Below are 22,039 nucleotides of genomic sequence, written 5' to 3' on the forward strand. Positions count from 1 at the left end.
TTAGCAAGAGTGCTGGTGCAGTTGAGACCTGCCCTTGACAAATATTCATCTTTCAGAGAATGACTGCATGCTCTGCCAGACCCTTATTTAGCTGTGGTTTGGAAATACTTTAGGTCTGACAATCTGACACTAGATCCACAGTAACTGCCGTAAAAAACATTTTAAAAAAACACTGTTTACATCAGGTGTTTGAGATTTGTTTTATCTGTTGCTGCTAGCCATTCAGGTGTTAACCAAAAACCAGTGCCAGGTGGCTGTTTGACATGAGATATTTCTTGGCTTTTTCTGAGTTTTATATCGCTGTAATTTTAATATCTTTGGCGTGACAGTACAACAACTTGAAGTTGTCAACTAGGCTAAAATTATATGCAAATATTTTAGATTACACTATGACTTGAAAATTTGATGAAAATAATCGTTGGTTTCAGCTGTAGTTTCGATTTTTCAAAGAATACTTCACATCATAATTACATGTGTCAGGTAATATTTTGGACTGTTGATGCAGGCTGAAGAGCTTAACATGTATTTTCTAAAGAATAACCCAGCCAAGGTGAAAATACTCTTTTAAATGCCCTCGCTGTCACTGGAACGTGTCGTATTGTGCCAGTGTATAGTAGTGAAGGGCTGTTCTCGGTTCCATCAGGATGTCATTGGCATTGTTAGTCACTTCAGAAGTGTTGTTAGTCAGCGCATGTGAAATTTCTGTTAGAATTATAATAAACGGAGCTGAAGTTGTCAGCAGGACCTCTCCGTATAATCCTTCTGTTGTCGCTGCTCTCGAATAACCTCTCGCTATGAGAATGTGTTTCTCATCTGCGCTCATATGATTGGAATGACACAATCAAACATCAGAGGTCACTGTTGTGCTTCAATGGCACTTTTAATAAAACAGACATTTCATCCTCACAACAGCAATGTCTGGACAGAGAGGACGAGGGGGGGGGCTGGGTGAGGGTTCCCTCTGCTGATAGGCTGGTTGCTCCTGATAAGTGAGAGGGAATTGGATAAAGAAAATTGAACTGTGCTGTCGAGCACAGTGTGGGGAAGATGGAGGGGTGTGTGCGTATTGAACTGACTCATCTTGGCTGGCATTTGTTTCTCCTCCCGTGTCTACTAAAGAATGATAATATAGCAAAGAGAACCCCGACCACAACCGTACACGCTCCCCTCCCCCTCACGTATTTACAGGAAAAATTAATACATTCAGTTAATTCACTAAGTAACAAAGCTAATTAATCTGTGTTTTTAGCAGAAATCACATGGTTTCACATCCAGTTTTCAAACAGACTCGTCTTTCTGTTCCATTCCTATACTCTTTACGCACACAGTCCATCATTAGGTTTTCTATTGATAAACGACTCACACAAAAATCCCCCCACGCACCCCCTTTTAAAGACTGTTAAATCCCACTTGCCCGTATTTATAACTATTTACAGAAGCAGCAATCTAACCATCACAAAAACCCACCCACCCACCAGTCTCATTCGCCCCACCCCGCGCCAACAAAGTCCCACTCCCACCCGATACGGAAAAAAATTAACCTGACACCTGTCTTTGCCGCCCCGCTCCATACGCTGCCCACATCTTACCCTGTTCTAAAAGAGCATGCCAAGTTTAACAATGAACACAGAAAATGTCTCTATACAGAAAAAACACCCTTAAAAATGTTTTTTTTTTTTTTTTTCTTCCTCCTCCCACAATGGTGGACATGGACATAAGACAAGATTTCAGTGGCAACAAATAATCGTCATCTTGCTCCATTTTGGGATTTTTTTAGTGCTGACAGGGGCCGGGTTTAGTCATAAGAAAGTCCTGTCGTGGGGGTTTTAGAGGGCCATGTTATGAACAGTGGGAGGGCAGTTTTCCAGGGTCTCTGAGGCAACAGTTGGCCAAGGGGCAGTTTTGGGAAGGGGGATCAAGGGGTTTTGGGGAGGAGAGGAGAAGGGGTTTTAGGGGAGGGGGTCTAGGGTATTTTTTTGTTGTTTTTTTGTTTTTTAGAGTCAGAGGTGACGGGGACTGGGGTGGCCGTTGTGGTAGAGCTTCTGCTTGATGTGGACCATGTTGCCGCTGGAGTCTTCCAGCTGTCTGAGCTGGGCTCGGCGACGGAGGTCTCGAAGGTTGCAGAACTGCGGCAGCCATGACCAGGACGGGGTATCTGGAGGAAGGAGACGAGAAGCAACAGGGGCAGGTGTTAGTGTGTGACCAACAGCTTATATTGGCCTTTTCTTAAATACTACTTGCTGGTCTGTATCCGCCTCTGATGGATGCAATAACACCTTAATGGACACAAACTTGAATTTGTTCTAATGCAGTTTATGAGCCTAGAGTGAAAAATATACTGCAAACTGTCCTGCTCTCAGATTTTGAGAGTAATTCTCTTTTTTGCAAAGTTTTGTTTAAAAATAACAAACAGTAGCCTTTTATAATACTATTTTATCTCTTTCATGTATTTAAAAGTGACCATATGCCATCAGCTGACAATGATTTAGCCTCTCAAGGCAATGGCCCAGTGTTTCTGGGGTTCTGTCATAGCCAGTGGATATGGGGATAAGATATATCCAGGCCAAGACTTCCTCTTCTGTGTGTTGGTCATTGTTTACAGTGCGATTGGCAGCTTGGGGCGCTGACATTTATAATCGGATTATTTCACAGAAAATAGCCTTTGGGTTCTGAGATTGCATTTCGGCCAATAGACCATATTCACAGGGCGGCCATTTTCCTTTGCCATCATGTGGGAAGCTCGAATGTTGTACTGCAGTGTAAGTCCAATAAATGAAGGGAATCTGACAGACTTTTATGATTTCACCACTTCCTGATGGATCAGCAGCTAATAAGGCAATGACTAAAGAAAATCCAGAGGGACATCGGCCATATTTCAAAAATAAAATGACATAATTGATAACCCATTTTCTTTTATTAAACAACAGTTATCGTTAACCTTTAGCCACTTCCTAGCTCGCATTATTTTTTGATAGTTTTAGACTTCACGAAACAAAATCTTTAAATGATTTAAAAAATATCAAAGCACAGCAACGCACATCTTGGACATATTCATTCAAGCCTATTTAGGAAGTGAAACATACTGGATGTAATTAAACAGTAAAAGTAGCTTTGAAGTGGTTGACTGCTAACATTAGCTAATGGGTTATCAAATATGTTGTTTTACCTTCAAGGCCCTAAGTCCCCCTCAGATTTTCACTATCCATCATCTTTTCAGTTACTGATTGATCGGGGTGCGGTGAAGTGATATAAATGTGTCAGATTCCCCATGTTTATATGACTTGCAACCTAGAAAACAGCAGCACAACATAATCCCAGCATCTGAGCTTTCCACCTTGAGTGTGATGTCAAAGGACAATGGCTGCCATGTGACTATGGTCGATGGCTTCCACCTCTTTGGCTCTCCACATGGTATGATTACAACCGCATGCAACCAAATCCTGCTCAAGCGTGATTGGTCAATACTTTTTAGACTACAAATGCACTACAGACACCAGAATGATTGTGATAACAAAGTCTTGTCCTTTGCAGACAGATTCTGTATTTATATGCAGATATCTGTTCATAGAAATGACAAACAATGCAAGCACTGACACCTAGAAAGCAGGTACCTGTAAACAAAATTGCTGGCGATATATAATATACAATATTAATTTCATTTTATGAATCAAATATGACATCTTAGGTCATCTTTAAATCACATCACACACACACACACACACACACACACACACACACACACACACACACACACACACACACAAACACACACAAAGCGATTGGTGATATACTGTCTAAGGCTGGTTTGCTGCCGCCCTGAATAACAGGCACCAAAGTGAGTCTAAGCAGTTTTTAAATGTGTAATGTGTTAGAATTGTACATTAAAACATTAAAAAAATATCTAAAATTATCAAGAGAATGTGAAGAAATATCAGTTTTGGCATTGTGTCAAAGACGCCAGACACCAACACTCCTCCACTGCTCCGAGTTCTCAGTCCGGTCATACTCAGGTCAGCTAATAGGACCACTAGCTACATGGCTAACTGAGCTAATGAGCTAACAACAGCTACAGTTAGCAGCATCACTGTAGTGATCTACTGCCCCATATTTGTTTGGAGTATGAATTCAACAGGTGGCCGATTCTTACATATTGTGATTTTAAGCTAATTTTTTGGGCATTTTGCCTTTGTTGACAGTTGACAGAGGGAAGAGACAGGAAACGTGGAGTTGAAGGAAAATGACAGTCATGGCGAGATGGTAACGATGGCATGCAGTAAAGGTCCCAACCATGAATTTAACTGGGGAAGTTAAGACTACATCGTACTTTATGTGCCTTAGATAACTTGGTCATGAGTGTGATCATTTTAAACACACGAAAAAGGAAAATAAGAAAAGACCTCTACATCAGTATTGCAACAGACAGTACATAATACAAACATGTCACAAAATTATTACATTCTCTGCTCCCCTACATTACTTCCATTCACAAGCATACATTATAAAGTGTAACAATAACTGTATATGTGGCTTTTTGTTAACCAACAGTGTTGCTTTTGAAGCCGTGCAGACGTGAGCGAAGACAAACTGAATGCAGGCTTTCAGAGTCGACACAGCTCGACGGCACACTCATGAGATCAAGACACACAATGGTGTAAAATCCCTCTTAGCCTGGCTTTCTGCCTCCAAATCCAGTTAGAGGCAGACAAGACATAACAACCAGCGACACAGAGGACTGATCCCAGTGCTGTCAACTGTCCTTTTCCATGTTAATGTCAATGAGTCCACTTCATTCTCTCATTTTCTCCTCTAATATTGTATGTATGGATTTAGCAGGACTGAGTTTGACTTGACATTTTGTCTCTCTCCTTTTATTGTCATGCTAGTTTTCAGAGCACAGTTGATGGTCTAAATTCTTCCTATCTACTCCGACATAAATACAATTTTGAGTGAAATGCATCTCAAAATCAAATCTCTCATGCAACATTTAGTATTTTGGAAAGATGGGAGAGTTAAACTAAAAGAAATGGGCCAGAATGCCATGCTGTAAGGTTTTTGTGTCTCTACGGTGTGCAGCATAAAAGTGAGTTATTAGCTCCAGCATCGGCAGCTGTGGCGTTTAATATGTCTTTTAGCCACCGGCTTCATCATGGCTGCAACAACGTTTAATTCTGGGAAGTAGGGGTGAGCTTTTTACTGTGAGGGCAGAGTGACAGAGACCAGATAAAAGATTGGGACATGGACAATATTAGATGAGGATGGTGAATGCCGTCAATCTCTTCAAGTGCACCGTGGCATTGCCCTTGATTCTTCACATTTGTGTTTGGCTGGTACACATGTGACATGTATCCTCGCTTCATTTATCTACAGTCAGAAAATATTTTACAGGTGAGATGAAGGTTGACCCATCATTTTTCTGTTTCTGACCAATTAGGAGCCACCACGAGGCACATACAGAACACTTGGCCGACCCGTCGAGAAATCAGTGACCGTCTGGATACAAAGTGGGGTTTCATGAATGCGAGATGTAAAACGTGAGGAGGGGAATGGCGGAGCAGACATTTGTGCTTGTCAGGTTATAAACCGGAGCCGGCGAGGCGGAGCGAGGTCCACAGAGACAGCCGAGAGAGGGAGAAGGAGGGGAGAGCCCCAGACAGCAAAACCCAGAAGCAAATGGCCCTGCTAGAGGATGAGCGAGGAGAGGAGGAGGGGTGGCGGTCGTGGCGGTGGTGGTGGTGTAGTTGGGGGTGGGGTGAGGTGTTGGATGGAGGGGAGGTGAGGAGGGAGAGAGAGTGAGTTATTTATAGCTGTGAATGGGTATGCTGTCCACAAGGACTGCTCTGAAGGGTATCCAAAGGAAAAGGGGCAACGAAGACAGGTTTCTCTCATTTGAATAAAAGGATGGAGATGGGGGTGGAGGTGGAGGTGGAGACAATATAATACAATGCAGGAAATGGCAGGTGAAGACACAATTGTTAAGTTATATCTTTTAGAGGAGAGAAGGGTTAATGCTGAACACCAGGGCACAATTTTCTTCATTTTTTTGTGTTTCTCTTGCAAAAAAAAAAGACTCTGGTATCAGATATTCACAGCACATCAACGATAAGAAAAAAAAAAGTAGTTGCAGCAGGAAGCATTGTAAAGGAAATGGCCAGGAGTAGATTCAATAAGTGAAGAGGGAGGGGAGGAGGAGGAGCTAGAGATAGAATTAGGAGGAGGGGAAAAAAGCAATGGGAATCAATGTGCATCTCAATGCACTGTTCGTGTGTGTGTGTGTGTGTGTGTGTGTGTGTGTGTGTGTTTCTCACTTGCCATTCCAGCTGCTCTCTCTCATTCTATTTATAGCTCTGGAGGAGAGAGTGTGTGTATGTGTGTGTGTGTGTGTGTAAGTGGGGGTGGGGGATGTGACAGCATCTCCATCCTGCACCCGTAACACACACACACACACACACACACACACACACACCCTTCCCCGCTCTGTCAGCCTCACCTTCACTCCTCATATCGGGGAGGCTAAATGAGTCTGACCTAGCATCAACGTCACAGTCGACACACACACACACACACAGTGAAGCGAGGGGCATTCCCTCCCAGTACAAAAGAAGAAGCCTATATCCCCCACTCTATAACTGCTGCTAATGAATATGGATGCTCCCTGCTCTCTGGGTGTTTTTTTCCTATGATGATGTATTTTACACTGTTGTACTAATGCACTGGAGAACACAGCGTTGTTGCACTTGCTGCTGCAGAATCATCCACACCTCTCAGCTAAGCAAGGCTCGAACAATTCAAGCCCTTTGTTTAATGTAGCAGCTCCTAAAACACACAAAAAACTTAAATCCACATGATATTTTCTCTCCTAAAAGCCGTCATTAGTCATTTAAACTTTTCATATCAACCATCATCCTTTTATTGTTTCTTGAATCTTCCCCATCCTGCCTGAGGAGCTTTTCCTTGCCGGTCCAAGTATCCAGGTCACACATCACCTACTTTATCCTTATAAGTGAGGATCCAGGCCACCTCCACAAACACAGGCCTGCCCCGACACTGAGCGTTGTAGAGAGCAAAGAGAATATTCAACCTCCAAATCCTTCCGCTGCAATATTCAGTATATCTAAATTTAGCTAATTTGTGCCAAATGGATGCAAAAAAAACTTTGTTAGTGTCTCCCTGTGGAGTTTGATCCTGGCTCGGGTGGAAAAGCCTGCAAAAACGCCATGATCGTGAGAAACTAAAACACTGTAATCCCGGATGCTAATGCTCAGCTCATCAGTGAAGCATCTTGCCAGCGCGGAGATGAATCGTCTGTGCTGTCTTCAGCAAAGCGCCAGACTATGGGGGATTTCATGCTGCCATGTCATGATTTCACACGTGTGTCTAATAGCTGCTTAGCTTGAGCGTCACTGCGAGCTTTTTATTTTTCCTTTGCTCGTATCTGCACAACCACGCATGGCAAACGTTGTTGGTGAACTGTACGCCACATGTTCTGCCTCATTACGTCTGCCGCATTGCTCTACTCTCGCTAAAGTAACATGCATCCTTCATCTGTCAGGAGGAGATGGTAAGAGAAATTTCACAAATATTTCAGAGAGAGCGTTGACAGGAGGCAGGAAATTGAGGAGAAACTATCACACTCGGTTGGATTTAAACTCATGGTATGTGGGAATGCAGCTTTCACCAAAGCACAGCAGATGGTGTGAGTGAAGTCATTTCTCAATCTCTGGTCCTCAAGCCTGGTTTGAACCAGTCTTACTGCAGTATGTGTATTCATAGACGTAACGTGTTGGTGCCACACGAAACCAATGCTTGTTTGAAACAAGTTTGGCAGCTTGGCTCAATTTTCTCGTTAGACAGCAATTTTTAAAAAGGTGCAACACGTAAGAATTGGCCTTTCTGCCAACTGCTGTTGACTGTATTCTCTTAAAACATGTATGACTGTGGCTACTGTTAGCTGATGGCTCACTTAGCTGTGCAGCTAGCCCGACTACCAGGAGAGTGTTGGTGCTTTGGACCGCTGGCTGCACAGGCCCAGGGCTAGCTGGTTAGCATGGTAAATAGACGTTTTCGATTTCACATCAACATTGTTATTTTTCTTCTCTTTCTACACTCTGTTGAAAGTTTTAATACATTTTTGAATGTTTTGAACATTAATTCTCACATATTGCACCTTTAAGCTTGGAGTTAATTAATGTCTTATCTTCAGTGTAGACTGTAACTCTGCACTTAGATATATAATCCACATTTTACACATCATGTTTAGTCGCTGTAAACGTATAATTTCTTAATATATTCCCACATCTTCCTAATTTTTGTCTTCTATGGATGTAATATTGAGTTTCATTTCACCTGAACTGTCTTTGGACTAAAGCAGAATATCCATGCAGACAGAGCTACAGGGCTGGAGTTCACATCAGGACCCTCTTCCAGTGATGTGACAGCGCTAACCACTCAACCAGTGAGAAGTTAAACTGTTCTCAATGACTGGACATTTCTGGGGCACACGGCTTCTCCCGAGACAGAAGTAATATCGCTAGTAGTTAAAAAGGCCTTGGTAACCCTGCACATGTGATTTTAATTGTTTTGGATGACCCAAGACTGTGTGAGCTTGAATAATATCCTCCTGATTCCTGTTAGCTTTGTTGGATGGGACACATAGACCGTTATCACTGGGTGTGCTGCAAAACCAGGGGCCTCATTTATAAAACAGACTTACAGTCAAGTCTGATGCTCAGTATGACTTCAGCAGAAATGCAGGATGTGTAAGTAGTTGTTTATAAAACCTTACCTTGATGTGGAATTGATCTTATGTCTACTCAAGGTCTAGACTTGTAAGTGATTTTCCGTCTTGTTATGTAGGGGCATTGCAGTTTGGGTTTGCGCCCAAGCCTGTGATGAACTTTGCACGAGCAGCATGCAGCGGTGACACACTCCCAAGCTACATGTTTGGCTCATCCCACCTTATAATACATGTTCCCCGGCTTCAATCTCCTCTCCCAACGCCGTACATCTCATCTTGTCTTTTGGTCCATGGCTATTCCTGACTAAATCCTCATTTTTGCTGGCATTATATAAGGGCTAATCGCAAGGAAGGTGGCATCAATTTTAAGCTGATTTGAGGTGTGAAAGTTACAGATGGGATTCTTAAAACCTGCATGTGACTCAAACTTAAGTAAACCGTCAGAGCTGTAAATGATGAGTTCAAGTATAAATTTAACAACAGTTTTAGAAATCTTGATTAGCACAGTTTGTGCTGGTAAGGTGTGGCTTCAACTCCGTCTCAATTAGGCTTGCAAATGGTACATATTTGTATCAACAGCTCTGTGCAGCAGGAAAACAAAGCAGCAACGATACCAACAGCTTCGTAAATAATACAGATGAATACATGCATATTTCAGGTGGCCTGTTTGGATGAATTCAAGTAGAAACAGCACTGTGCCGGCTCTGCCAACACTTAAAAGCTGTGAAAAGATTACTGCCACCACTGCCTCTATGTAGCAAGTACCACAGGCAAATGGAGCGAGGCTATTATTTTTAATTTATAAAGTCTGGTGACATCATATTAAATCTGGTATAGCTATAGCTGTGCCCACCTTCAACCAGAGGGGAGGTCTAATCAGCAACACTCATTGGAAACATCTGTGTGGGTGTGAAAGGCCCTAAAATTTCATGAAAGACATTTTGACATGTCACAGTAGGAAAAGCACAGCTGTAAATAATAAAATGACTGATGGCTGAATAGGTAAACTGGTTTCTGGCCCGGTTTTCATCCTTGGTTCTTAAAAGAAATTCCTGTCCAATCAAATCTCAGTTCAAACTACAATACAATAAGTAGAGCGCATCAACAGTCTCCTTTAATTCAATCAAGCCTAATCCAACGTCAAACTCGATAGTCCTGTACCACTCTAAATTCTAAACCACCCATAACTGCTTAACCATTATTTAAGATCACCAGATCAACATCAAATTGGACTCACTCATAGATACCAGCCACCTAAATATCAAGATCCATTATTCCCTGAGAAATTAACAAAAATCTGGGAAAACGCCCGATCTTGAAGTGTTAAAGAAATTGAGAAGAATTTCCCTTTATTCGGATCCACATCAAAAGTAAAAAAAAAAAAAAACAATTACTGAAGCGGTACATACAGAATGTAAGGAGGTCTGATGGTTGAATTTCATGGGGTATTGGATTATTAAGCAATGACCTCTGTATTGCATTCTGACGCCTCTGTTCATCAAGCTAGTGGGTAGATATAGCGTAGGTTTTCCAAAGGTTCCATGTCCGTTGACTTAACACACAGCTTGTGTGTGGACAAAAGGCCAAAACACAGAAAAAGCTATGTTTTAAAAGAATGCCTGTTTACATTCGGACTAGGCTTCATTGTTGTGGTATTGTACCTGATGGATTACTGTCACACTATCTTGGCTCAGTGGTACCCTTGAATAGAGCAGAGCCATTTTTAAAGTTATTATTAAGACCTAAGTCAAAAAACATTTTTCTTTTTTTTTGGGAGTCCCCCAAGGGTCTATCCTGGGTCCCTGATTATTGTCATTAAATGACCTTCTTGGGGTATCTCATAGCTGACCCACTGTTTTTAAGTGTTTTTAAGAACTAGCCTTTATTTTGTGATTCTGCTCGATAATTAACAGAATTTATCTCGGCAATTACAAGGTCTATTTGAATAATCAAGGTATCGTAATAAAGGGAACACTTGAAATATTTGTTCAGATGTGTAAGTATAATTATATATGTCACCGGGTCTGAGTAAATTAGTTTGGCACACAGCATAAATGAAAGATTTCTTTTTTAAATTACAATTTTAGAATGAATATCCTTGAGGAATGATGCAGCTGCAGCTCCAAATCTCTCACAAAACATCTGAACAATACCTCTGCCAACTGTTATGCTAATTAAATGAATCAGAACAAAATGAGAGAGGTTTAGAACAGAGTACTCAGGCAGAATCTCCAAATGTGCCACTTTGGCACAAATGTGCCACTTTGGCACATTTTGGTACATTTTGGCACCATCTGTGGTACCAAGGTACCAAACTATATATGTCACTTACATGTTACCATAGGTGCTCAAAAAATAGCCCAACTGGGCTCCGTTAGGGCTTAACATTTTTAGTGTTATAGATGTAACCCTGATTATGTCATGTCTCTCATAATAAGATCTGATTGTCTAAACATTTTATGGAGTCAGAGATCCTAACAATAATCTCTCCTAATCCCTGTACTAGTGTTATGAATGATCACATGTGTTGTCTGGTTAGCTTGTCAACAAACATGAAGGCAGAAGCCCATAATCACAGGTCTAGTCATTAGTTCAAGTGATGTGTTTCATTTAACTGGGCCACGTTACTAAGACAAGATTTTTTTCCTTTTCTTTGCAGCCTTTGAGAAGGTCATTCATGCTTCTATCTCCTCCAGGCTTGATTGTTGTGACGCACTTGTGTTCTTAGCAGGAGAAATATCAACTAACTACAGTTAATTCAGAACAGTGCACCCAGTGCTAATCATTCTCTCTAAGACAAGTGACCACAAATCCTTGTTTCCCTTCAGAGACTGCCTGTCAATTGTAGAATTGATTTTCAAGGTTTTAAGTCAGCTTATTTGTGTGATTTGTTAACCCCAAGAGAGCCTGATTGCTGCTTGAGATCCTCTTTCAGGACCTTCAAGTGAGTCCTGCGTCTCTCCTCATCACCATGGGAGACCTGTGTTTACTGCTCTGGCCCCTCAACAGTACAGATCCATGCTAGAGGATCTCAGGCTTGCAAAATTAGTGTTAAATCCTTACTCAAACTTATTTTATTTTCAACAGTCCCCTTTTTAAATTTAATTTATATTTAATTTTATTAATTCTGTTTCACAGTTTCACTATTTTAATAATACAGTGTTATCTTTCCCTGTAAATTACATTGTAATGTGTTTTTTGTTTGTTTTTTGAAAAGCGCAATAGAAAAATTCTTTATTAAACAGGGAATAGACAAAAGAGATAAAGATATTTGCTTTAACTATTCATTGCCAATTTGTCTTCCACCATGAAATCTCCCGGGAAAATGAAGTCTGACTGGCGATGTAGTCAGACCGGCAGCCTGGCACCATTTCTATCTGCTTTCACATATCCATTCAAGACTTAATGAATAAATAAGCTCATTTCTTGTCCGGTGTTGTTAGTAGTAGTTTTTCTGAGGAAAACGTAAAGCGATAGTTGTTTTTGTGACAGTAATACCACCTCAGAAATGCTAAATGTTGTCTGTTTTCACTTTAACGTTCAGTCATGCTTAGCTAAGAGTCAAAATGTCAAACATTTGTAGCCTATAACCAACAAAAAAAGTAAGTTATGAAGCCATGGATGCTATGATCACGTATTTAAACTGAGGGGATTACTATTTTGCCCGTAAGCCAATTTGTACCCTGCAAAGCTGTTTTTGTAGTCTTCCCCTTGAGGTTTGACTCACCCAAGTGTTAATCTGGGTCCGCATCATCTGCATTATTTCTATTCCTATTAATATTCTATTTCACTTCACTTCACTGCATTGCTTTGCTATTTTGCTCTTGCACTGTCCCCAATGAGACCATTAAAGGTTTAACTTCTCACAATGGTGCACAGAAGCTACAGTAAGCAGAGGGTGCTCTGTCAGACTTTGGCTTGAAACACTAAACGTTTGATATTTAATTCAAACCGTTGCTGAAAAGGGATTTAACCAAACATGCTGAGAAGCGATGTTTTCTGACATCAGCTGTTGCAAGGACATAAACCTTTCTGTGTGGATCAGTGATAACACAACATTTTAGCTAACAGGCTAACACTGAAAGACCTGCTAGAGCATCGCATGTAGTGATTACACTGCTGTGTGTCATCAAAAGTATCTTAACTGTGAATGAGCTGTTTGTGGAAGAAACAACAGAGACCCGTCTATAAAAGTGTTCTTTTAAAGGTGCAATATTTAAGAATTGGCCGCCTCTTAGATTCTTACTCCAAACATATAGGAAATACCTGCTGCTGCTAAATGTAGCTGCAGTTAGCTAGTCAGCTCAGCTAGCTATGCAGCGGTTATACGCTGGCATTCCGACATACCAAAATTCTGACATCCCAAAAGTCCGACATACCGCCATTCCGACATGTCACCATTCCGACATACCACTATACCGACATGCGAACATCCCGGCATTCCGACAAAGTTTCACCATAATCCGCAACCCATAACCTTAACCCTAACCCTAACCCTTTTAAAAGATGTGTCGGAATGGAAAGACATTTAAAAAAGAAATGAATACCACCATTCCGACCTTAGGAGGCAAAAAATGTCGGAATGATGGGATGTTTCATTAAAGGTTTAAGTGTTGCCATTCCAACAATTAGGGCCTAATGTTGGAATGGCGTTATGTCGGAATGGCGGTTGCCCCCCCTATGCAGCTAGTGATCCAGACTGGGAGCTCGGAGTGGTATTACAAGAAAGGATAGGCTGGGGCTAGCTGGTTAGCATGCTAACTTTAGCAGACATCTCTCCAACACAGCACATAGACGTCTTTGACATGACGTCAAACCTTTTATTTCTTCACATTCTGTTTATAATTTTGGTAAAAGGGGCTCTGTGGAACTTCTGTGATGTGCTGAAAGGTCGTTAGTTTATGTTAGAGGACTCCATTTCAGTGATTTCACTGAGACGAGCTACTTGAGAACGTACATAAAGTTACATCCTTTGGACTGTCATGGAAAATCATATCAGTCCTTCACAAAGAAATCCAGTCCAGCAGCTTTAAACAACTTAAACAGATCATCCACAGGCTTTTATAGGCAAACAAGAGAGACGGGAAAGGTCTAATTTTTCCCGTCAGGTTACAATCCGCTCACATATGGCCAATAAAACATTGATTTATACATGTAAATTGCTACAAATCTTTACATAGAGCCCCTATGATTTTTGAATATGTTAACCTTAATCTCTATCCTGAATTTGTATAAAATGATAGTTACAATCACATCTGTTTTATCACACTTCTCTTACTGACAGTCTATACTAATGCAGTTCTCATTAAGGCTTGATTTTTTGTTGACTGATTAAATGAATTTGTCATATATAATGAGTTTTAATATATGCAGGACATAGTAATGACACTTAATGATGGTGCTATTACATTAGCATAAGACTGCTGCTGTTTCCTGAAAACAAATTAAGAGGATTATTAGTGCAAAAAGGTTCAAGGCATCCTCGCTGTCCAAAAAAGAAGTCAGCGATTTTAAATATAGTTTTACATCAACTGATAGGCGACATCTGACTCATCACACAGTTGGAAGGTTTAGCTGTGATTTTCCAAGAGGTCGCAGTAAACCGAGAAAAAAAACGATGACTGGAGCCAAAAATGGGCCAAGCAATGGGGGGAAGGTCATTAACCAGAGCTCCACCAACTGCTGTGTTAACCTGGCAAGCTCTTGCACATGCAGACACATGGTGGATAGATACAGATACATATATTTAGAGAATTGTGCTCATAGCATTTGCTGCCCAGATCCCGCTTTAAATTACAGACATTTTTATCATTTCACCTGTCAAAATTAAGATTATTTAAGTGTTTGTTCCTGTTCCATGCTGTGACCTGTTATTTCCTGCATCCACACGTCACAACACACAATGGAAGCGACCACAAATAGACTTTTATGATATTTTAGGGATTGCTCAGCGGCAGACCAGCGGATAGTGTCAATCTTACCGTAGTACCGGCTCGCCCTCCAGGCCCTGACGGCACAGTGTAGCACTCCGTCCAGCCACAGCAGCAGCCAGCTGATGCAGAAGCCAAGCAGCAACCCCAGCATCAAGTCCATCTCCTGCTTGGTCACACTGTCACTCACAAAGTAGTTCTCTGATGAGTCCACCAAGGAATGGTCCCCATCGTATGGGATTACATAGTGGACATGATGCCTGGGGCGAGGACAGACAGGGGAAGATGATGGAAGTGTTAGATACACAGAAACCAACAAATAATCCTAGAGTCCTATATATAAACCTGTCTATCCTATATGTGGATATTCTACCTCGGATGATGTCCAGAGATTTCTGTCTAAATTTTAATCAAATTGCACTAATCCGCACTTTGCTGGACACCCCCTGAATCCCTCTCAAGGACTCTTGGGTGTCCCCAGGCTGCACTTTAGGCAAGTTTAAGAAGACGGACTTGTATAATAAGCAACACTCCACTACCTCTTTCACTGACTACTGTTAAGGTGCCCTTTAGCAAGGCATAATACAATATACGAACAGGTAATTGTCATACCTGCTTGGTAAAAACCTTTCTGGCTAGATTATATTTCGCCGAGACAAACACATGCAGGAGTGTACAAGGTATTGAGTTATCTTATAACTAGCATTCATTTTGTCAAAGTGGACTTTTTCACATCTTCTGGAAAGCTATTTTCGATCCAAACAGGTTCTGAGTAGAAAGTCTCTTTAAATTTCTTCCAAGTGTTGGAGACATGAAAGGACTCAATATAAATCCGATTTTAATTGTTTTCCCACAAATCCACAGGGTGTGTGATTGCTGCTAACCAGGTGCTCACACCTCACAGGAGTAGAAAGAAGAGCTGTGGTGAAAACATATTGAAATGTTACGCTGAGAGACAGCCAATTTAAAGACAACTAATTAGTTGTAGTAGATCAGTGAATACATCACTCTGCATGGTAACACCACATAGTGTAGCTCAGTACATCAGCTCTTGACGCTACCAATCAACAATCATCCAGTCCCATACATCCACATTTCCACATTGTTCAGACTGGTATTACTGGCCCTCCTGAAAGTGAACAAAGACTTATTCCAATCTAACAACACAGGCAGCTGTCTGACAAACACTGTACGGGAACACAGTGGGAGCTGAGAGATTTAACTGCTGGAAGTGAGTACAGACACACACCTCTGCTCACACACTCTGGGACTTAATACTGATAACACGTTTGGACTGATGCAGGTTTTAAAGGCCATTAAGACTCTTACGAAGAGTACTCTGGCAATTTATTGCTGCACTTCTATATGTTTGAAAGATGTGCAGGAGGCTGATTTAAAAGAAGGAATAGTCACAATTGAGGCAGCAGAGACGGAGATATCAGGACTTTCAGTCTCTAGTATGGCTCAAGCTCCAAAAACCTTTCCTGTAATGTAACGAGTGATAGTATCTTTGAAACGACACACCCCCAGTTTGCAACACAGGCTGCCTACATGTTAAAATAAATGTCTGCATTGCTCATCTCTATCTCTTATTGACATTACACCTAATTAGTGAAGGGGACAGTTCACCCAAAAATCAAAAATACAAATTCCTCCTCTTTCCTGTCCTACTTATCCATCTAGATTGCTCTGGTGTGAGTTGCCAAGCTTTAGGGATATTGGCCAGAGAGATGTCTGCCTTCTCTTGAATATAATTAAATTAGACGGCATTCGGCTTGTGGTGGTTGAAGCACCAAAAAATGCATCGAAAAAACTCGACAGCAAGTCTCTTTCCAGAAACAATGACCTGGTTATTCAAGATAGGCACACAGACCTTGTTGTGAGCAGTCTGATGAAGGAACTATTTTCTTTCTACCGAACTACACCCGCCAAATGTATCACAGCGCAGAGGGAAGTGTGTATCTACTCGTGGTCGTGAGGCAAGCTAAGCTGACTAAGATAGCTAAAGTTACAGCTAAGCCGAAAAGGACACCCTTAATGTTTACATCTCTTTACATCTCTCTCTTCTTTTAAATGCATTATTTTGGCACTTTGAGCACCACCAGCTGAATGCCATCTAGTTCCATTATATTGAAGAGAAGGCGGACATATCTATGGCTGAAATCGCCAAAACTCGGCAAATCACACCAAAACAATCTCAATGGATAAAAATATCTTCTGGTAAAGGGGAAAAATATGTGTTTTTGATTCTGGGGTGAGCCATCCCTTTAATACCCAGTGTGTACTGGGTGTCTACCACTACAATGCACTGGAAGTGAACTGGAAGTTGTACTTGTGTGGTGTAAATTGAGGGAGAAGTGAGTACGCTGAGCAGTTTCTGGACAAAGAAAGACTCCCCACCTACAGAACTTCATTAACAGAAAATCCACCCATGCCGACTGATTGACAGGTGATCTCTGGGAGGTGCAGTGCGGAAACACCACAGCACTTAGTCCTGAATATGTAGGGGGAAAAAAACAGATCGTGCAGATTAGCTGCTTAAGTATCTTACTGAGGAAGTAGTGGCGCCACATGGGGGATCAAACCCCCTGTTGGACCTCACTGACTCGAGCCATTCAGCCTCTGAGATCCATTAACACCAAAATATTTTCTTTAAAAAAACAAAGCTATATGACAAGCCAAAATCTTCCTCCAGGTTTCTTTCACTTCCCTGAAGGAGGCTTTTGGCCGTATGCCTGTGAATAAAATAAAGGTTTATTTAATACTGTCTCTATTCCTGTAAACTGACTGAGTCCTGTTCAGCTGCCCCCTGTACATCATACTGTATGTGTCTTCTCTTCTGGTATGAAAATGAAAAAGCAATTGAGTATTTCTGTAAGATTGTAGTTTAAAAACGCCACAATTCGCAAATTTAGATCATCTTCGGCCAGCTATCCTCCAGCCTCCCACAACAACATGACACCAATAAGCAGGGTGCACCCAGCAGCACGCACAGCTCCACTTCCTCCGATCTCCTCCTCTGCCACGGAGGCAGTTATTGTAGGCCAGGTTTCGGCCCGTCAGAGAAGCTACAACTACATCCAAAATCAGAGCACAGAGGCTGCCAAATAAAATGACACTGGCTGTGTCCTCGAGGCTGATAAGGTGAGCGCTGTGGGCGTCACGACACCTCCACGCCTCACGGATGGAAGGACGGGCGAGTGGAGCTCAGGTTTTGCTCTATTTATCCATGTTTCCTGTGTTTCTGCTGTTTATGAGAAAACAGACACTGACTCTCATTCAGGGGGTGTTTCCAGGTCAGTGAAAGGCATTGTGGGTCCTGTAACGTGAGGTCTGACTGTGGTTTAAAGTTTCACTGTTTCATCAGTGCCTATGCATTGACAAATACTTTCAATGGAGGGAAAAATATCATTTTGGCATTATAAATATAGAAATCACTGCTTAAACGTCTACTTTGTATGACAGTTGTCGGTTGAGTCTCATTCCCAACTTGGCAAATACCGACACTTTGGGCTTCCCAAGTCGTGATACAGGTGCTTTGGGTTGGCAGGTCGGGCTGGCCACTAAACCAAAGCGTCATTAGTTGAAGGTTGGCAACGAGACTTGACCAAGAACTATCTTAAGAAATGTAAGAAATGGACCTTTAAAGGACAAGCTTACCCAAAAATGAAAATGTAGTCATCATCTACACACCCCAATGCCAATGGAAAGTCTGGGGATGTTTTGTAGTCCACAAAACATTTCTGGATCTTCACAGCAAAACAAGGTTGCAGCATTCTCCCCAACAACTGAAGCAGATGAGGACTTGCTTTAAAATGTAACAAAACAGCTGAAAAACTCCTCCATGGCTCCATACAGCTCGTCCGGCATAATCTAAGTCTTTGGAAGCCCTGAGATCCCAAATTGATTTGAAAAGGATATAATTAACACCCTCAACGCCAGTCGATCTCCTGCACCCACTTCAGATTCGGTGCGTGCTGATGCTTTTAGCTTAGCAGCTACAATGAAGATTTCAGTTTTATAAAGGCTGTAAACAACGACTTTTCAAATCAGTTTGAGATTTCCAGGCTTCTTGAGACTTGGATCAACCTGGACGAGTCATTTTTTTACGTTTTAATACAAGTCCCCATCTACTTCACTTGTTTAGGAGAAAGCTGCACACATGTTTTGTGATGTTTGTGAATGTATGCAACTTCACTGGACTTTCCATCCACATGGGGGGAGTAGATTATAACTAAATTTCAAATTTTGGGAGGACTTCTCCTTTAATGTTAATGATATAAGTCTATTTTCTAAAAAAATCCTGCTGGTATTCACAGCCAAACCCCTTTTTCGCAGTAACAAAAATGACACAAGTGGTACATCGCCTCATCACCAATCCTGTCTCTGAACATACGTTTTGTCTCAATTAGTCCATATCACCTCACGTCTGTTGGCGTATGTGTGTGTGTGTGTGTGGGGGGGGAGCCTCTCCAAAACTTTGTCTCAGGATTATATCCCTCACTGACAAGCACGATCTCACAGCACCTGATGATGACCCATTTCTGGATTTAAAAAACACACACAGTGGAACTGGCCTCTTAATGCTGCTAATGAACTGCTTGTATCAACCCCCTCACTGCAGTATGCACAGTACACACTGCTGTTTGCTTTCAATGTGCATCTGTTCGGCTTGCAGCAACAAGCATTCCTGTAACACTTGTGTGTCCTGGTGGCTGTACAGTAGCTGTGGGTTGCCTGCAGGACATGAGTCAACCAGGATCTAATATGAGGACAATATATAGGTGTGCATCTATTGGATAACAGGACTCTTACTTTAAATCTTGCTCCAACACTGTTGCCATACCCTCAGGCACTTCAGACCACGAAACACACACACACACACACACACACACACACACACACACAGAGGCCCACTTGTGTCTCTGCTCATTCACACAGCCCACATCCTGCTGTATTACATGCTTACTGCTGGTGGAAAACGCATAATAAAGCTGATTATACCCGAATTAATTTATTAATGAGTGTCTTGCTGCTGTCCTCCAGCCCCCCACCCTCCACCCCCAGCTTCCTCTCACCGTGACAGCAAACAGCAGGTAGGCTGAGATGAGCCAGCTCCACAGCCCTCCTCAAGCCATAACCACTTCACTTCAACACTCATATGTTCACAATTGGCCCGGCGGTGTGTTGGATGCTCGCCTCGGCCGTGCAGGCCTGCGTGGATCGCGCAGCGCACTTGATGCTCAGATTGTTTTCAAACGGCCTCATATCGCTCATAGTTCATTACCTATTTATGGCTCCGACGCACACCTTCGTATATGCAGCAAAAGACGAAACCCTGGCGGCGGATGTGTGGAGAAAAGAGAAAGAAAAAAAAAAAACACACACCGCGACCGAACGTGTCATCGTGTTTTGTGTCCGAGCCGACGATATAAACGCGTGTATGAAACCAGCAGACAGCAGCTGGTAGCAGCGCGGCTCTGCGGGGGCTTCACCGCCACAAAATCTTCGAGGCCTCTTCAGCAATTAAGAATTGACGGGGCTAGAGGAGGGAGAAAAAACACACAGCACCGTGTTTATCCCAAATGTGGTGCGAGGGTGATGGCATTTACCTTCCACAGTTGCAGTGACAGACGCGGTCCTCCCCTCGTAGATGCGGTAAGATGTAGTTGTGAAAGCGATCCAGTAGTGCGTTCATGTCCATTAAACAGGCTATCGCCTGCAAAGAACCACGCAAGTCAGCTGGGACATGTCAAGCAATAGGCTAGGCTATTCCTGCAGACAGCGGGGGATTGTTCTCATCATCATGTCAGGATAAATAACAACAACATGGCTCATTAAGGAGCAGAGGAAACAGCCTTGGCAGATCCTCCCGATTCTAAGAGGGGGGACTCTTGCCTCGAAACGGACTTGGATTATTTATTTATGACAGCAGGTAATTATAGGTAGGCTAACCTACTTCCACATGTCATTGATAGGGCCTGCTGTGTGAGGCAGTCCCTCGCAAAAATGTGCTACATTCAGGGACATGTGTGACAATCTGATCAAATATTAGCCTAATGCAGCTTATTGTGGCTGAGGGAGGTGAAGATGTCTTACCATTACAACTGAAGCACCAAGAATCATAAAAATCATGGTGGTTGTGATCATATGCATCAAAACTTCCAAACTGGCCGCCGTCCTGTAGCCCGGGCTTCTACCCGCGGCGGTGGAGACGCTCCGGCTGGGCTCTGGGCGCTCTGTCCCGGCAGGAGCCGCTCATGGAGCCGCCGCGCCGCTCCTGGCTCCCCGTCCCTTCAAACTGCCCGGTCTCCCTCCGTCCCCTCCTACACACACACACACACACACACACACGCACACGGCAAAGCCCGCTCTCTCAGCCCTCACTGCGCCCTCTCTCCATCCAAGTATCCCCCCCCCCTCCCCGGTCGGTCGGATGCGGCTGCCGCTCGCTCCAAGGAGGCAGTCCTCTCCTAATTACCGATGCAAAAGTGATCCGTTCTCCCAGGTGAGGTTTCTATCTCTATCCCAGTTTGGAAAAAAATCATAAAGAAAAGCAGGTGAAGGGCTCCCTTGGTATCCTCTGATGGGTATCCTCTCCTCCTCCTCTTTTCCAAGTTATTCCAAGCCGCGGCTGCGCTTCAACACCGGCGAATTCTCTCCTCCATCGGCGAAAACGCTCGATTTCAGTCGGCCGGGACGTCTCAGAGAGCTGCACCGACAGCTCCTCTCACGGCCATCGCCCTCGTCTTTCTCGGAATGCTTGATAACATCGACATGAGGTCCAGATAGCTCCAGTCGGGAACTAGACCCACCCTGCGCCCCGAGTCCAGTCCGGATCCCGCAACGGCAGCTGCATCAACGCCCGGAGCCAGACACGCATGATTATCCCATCCTGGCTTCCAGCAGCTACACGAGCATCCACTCCCACCTCTTGTGCGTGTGCGCGCGCATGCGTCTGTGCGCGCGCGTGTGTGAGCGAGAGAGAGAGAGAGAGTATAGTGGGCGGTATGAGAGGGGAGATCTGCAAACTGCCTTTATGGCATCAGCCTATAGGCTCATTATTTATAGTGGATACCTGCAGATGCACCGAGCGGCTTCAAGAATGGCACTCTTCATGATGATGGTTTAACCTCCTTTTTCCTCCAGAGGCTTAACCCCTTTTTAACCCTCTATACCGCCACTTGGACACACACACATACACACACACATACATTGCAGCTCCTCGGTTCCTCATTCTGCGCCATTCCTTCTGATTCTACTCCAACAATCCGCATGTTTAATGTTCAAAGTGAGTGTCTGAGAAAAAAATATAAAAAATAGATAAATAAATGAAAAAAACATACAAATTCTTCATCCAAAGCCTTTTCTTTGG

At 42.8% G+C, this 22,039-nt stretch overlaps 1 protein-coding gene across 1 annotated transcript; it reads right to left on the bottom strand.

Moving 5' to 3' along the window:
- Nucleotides 1–855: 855 nt before the first annotated feature.
- Nucleotides 856–21,614, bottom strand: tmem240a (transmembrane protein 240a). Its single transcript, XM_084367137.1, has 4 exons — nucleotides 20,764–21,614; nucleotides 20,277–20,383; nucleotides 14,716–14,924; nucleotides 856–2,155 (listed from the first exon to the last, which is right to left on the bottom strand). The coding sequence occupies exons 1-4, from the start codon at nucleotides 20,818–20,820 to the stop codon at nucleotides 2,001–2,003; spliced, it is 528 nt and encodes a 175-aa protein (XP_084223263.1). The 5' UTR covers nucleotides 20,821–21,614; the 3' UTR covers nucleotides 856–2,000.
- Between the last annotated feature and the right edge of the window lie 425 nt (nucleotides 21,615–22,039).

The sequence above is a fragment of the Pagrus pagrus genome (assembly GCF_965226575.1).
Source record: "Pagrus pagrus genome assembly, chromosome: 11".
Taxonomy (NCBI): Eukaryota; Metazoa; Chordata; class Actinopteri; order Spariformes; family Sparidae; genus Pagrus; species Pagrus pagrus.

Excerpts from the sequence above, each read along its gene's own strand:
- tmem240a (XM_084367137.1), bottom strand. The coding sequence starts at position 20,820 with ATGCATATGATCACAACCACCATGATTTTTATGATTCTTGGTGCTTCA. Across the intron at positions 20,384-20,763 it reads TTGGTGCTTCAGTTGTAATG|GCGATAGCCTGTTTAATGGA; the intron begins GTAAGACATCTT and ends GGTTCTTTGCAG. Across the intron at positions 2,156-14,715 it reads GAGGGCGAGCCGGTACTACG|ATACCCCGTCCTGGTCATGG; the intron begins GTAAGATTGACA and ends TCCTTCCTCCAG.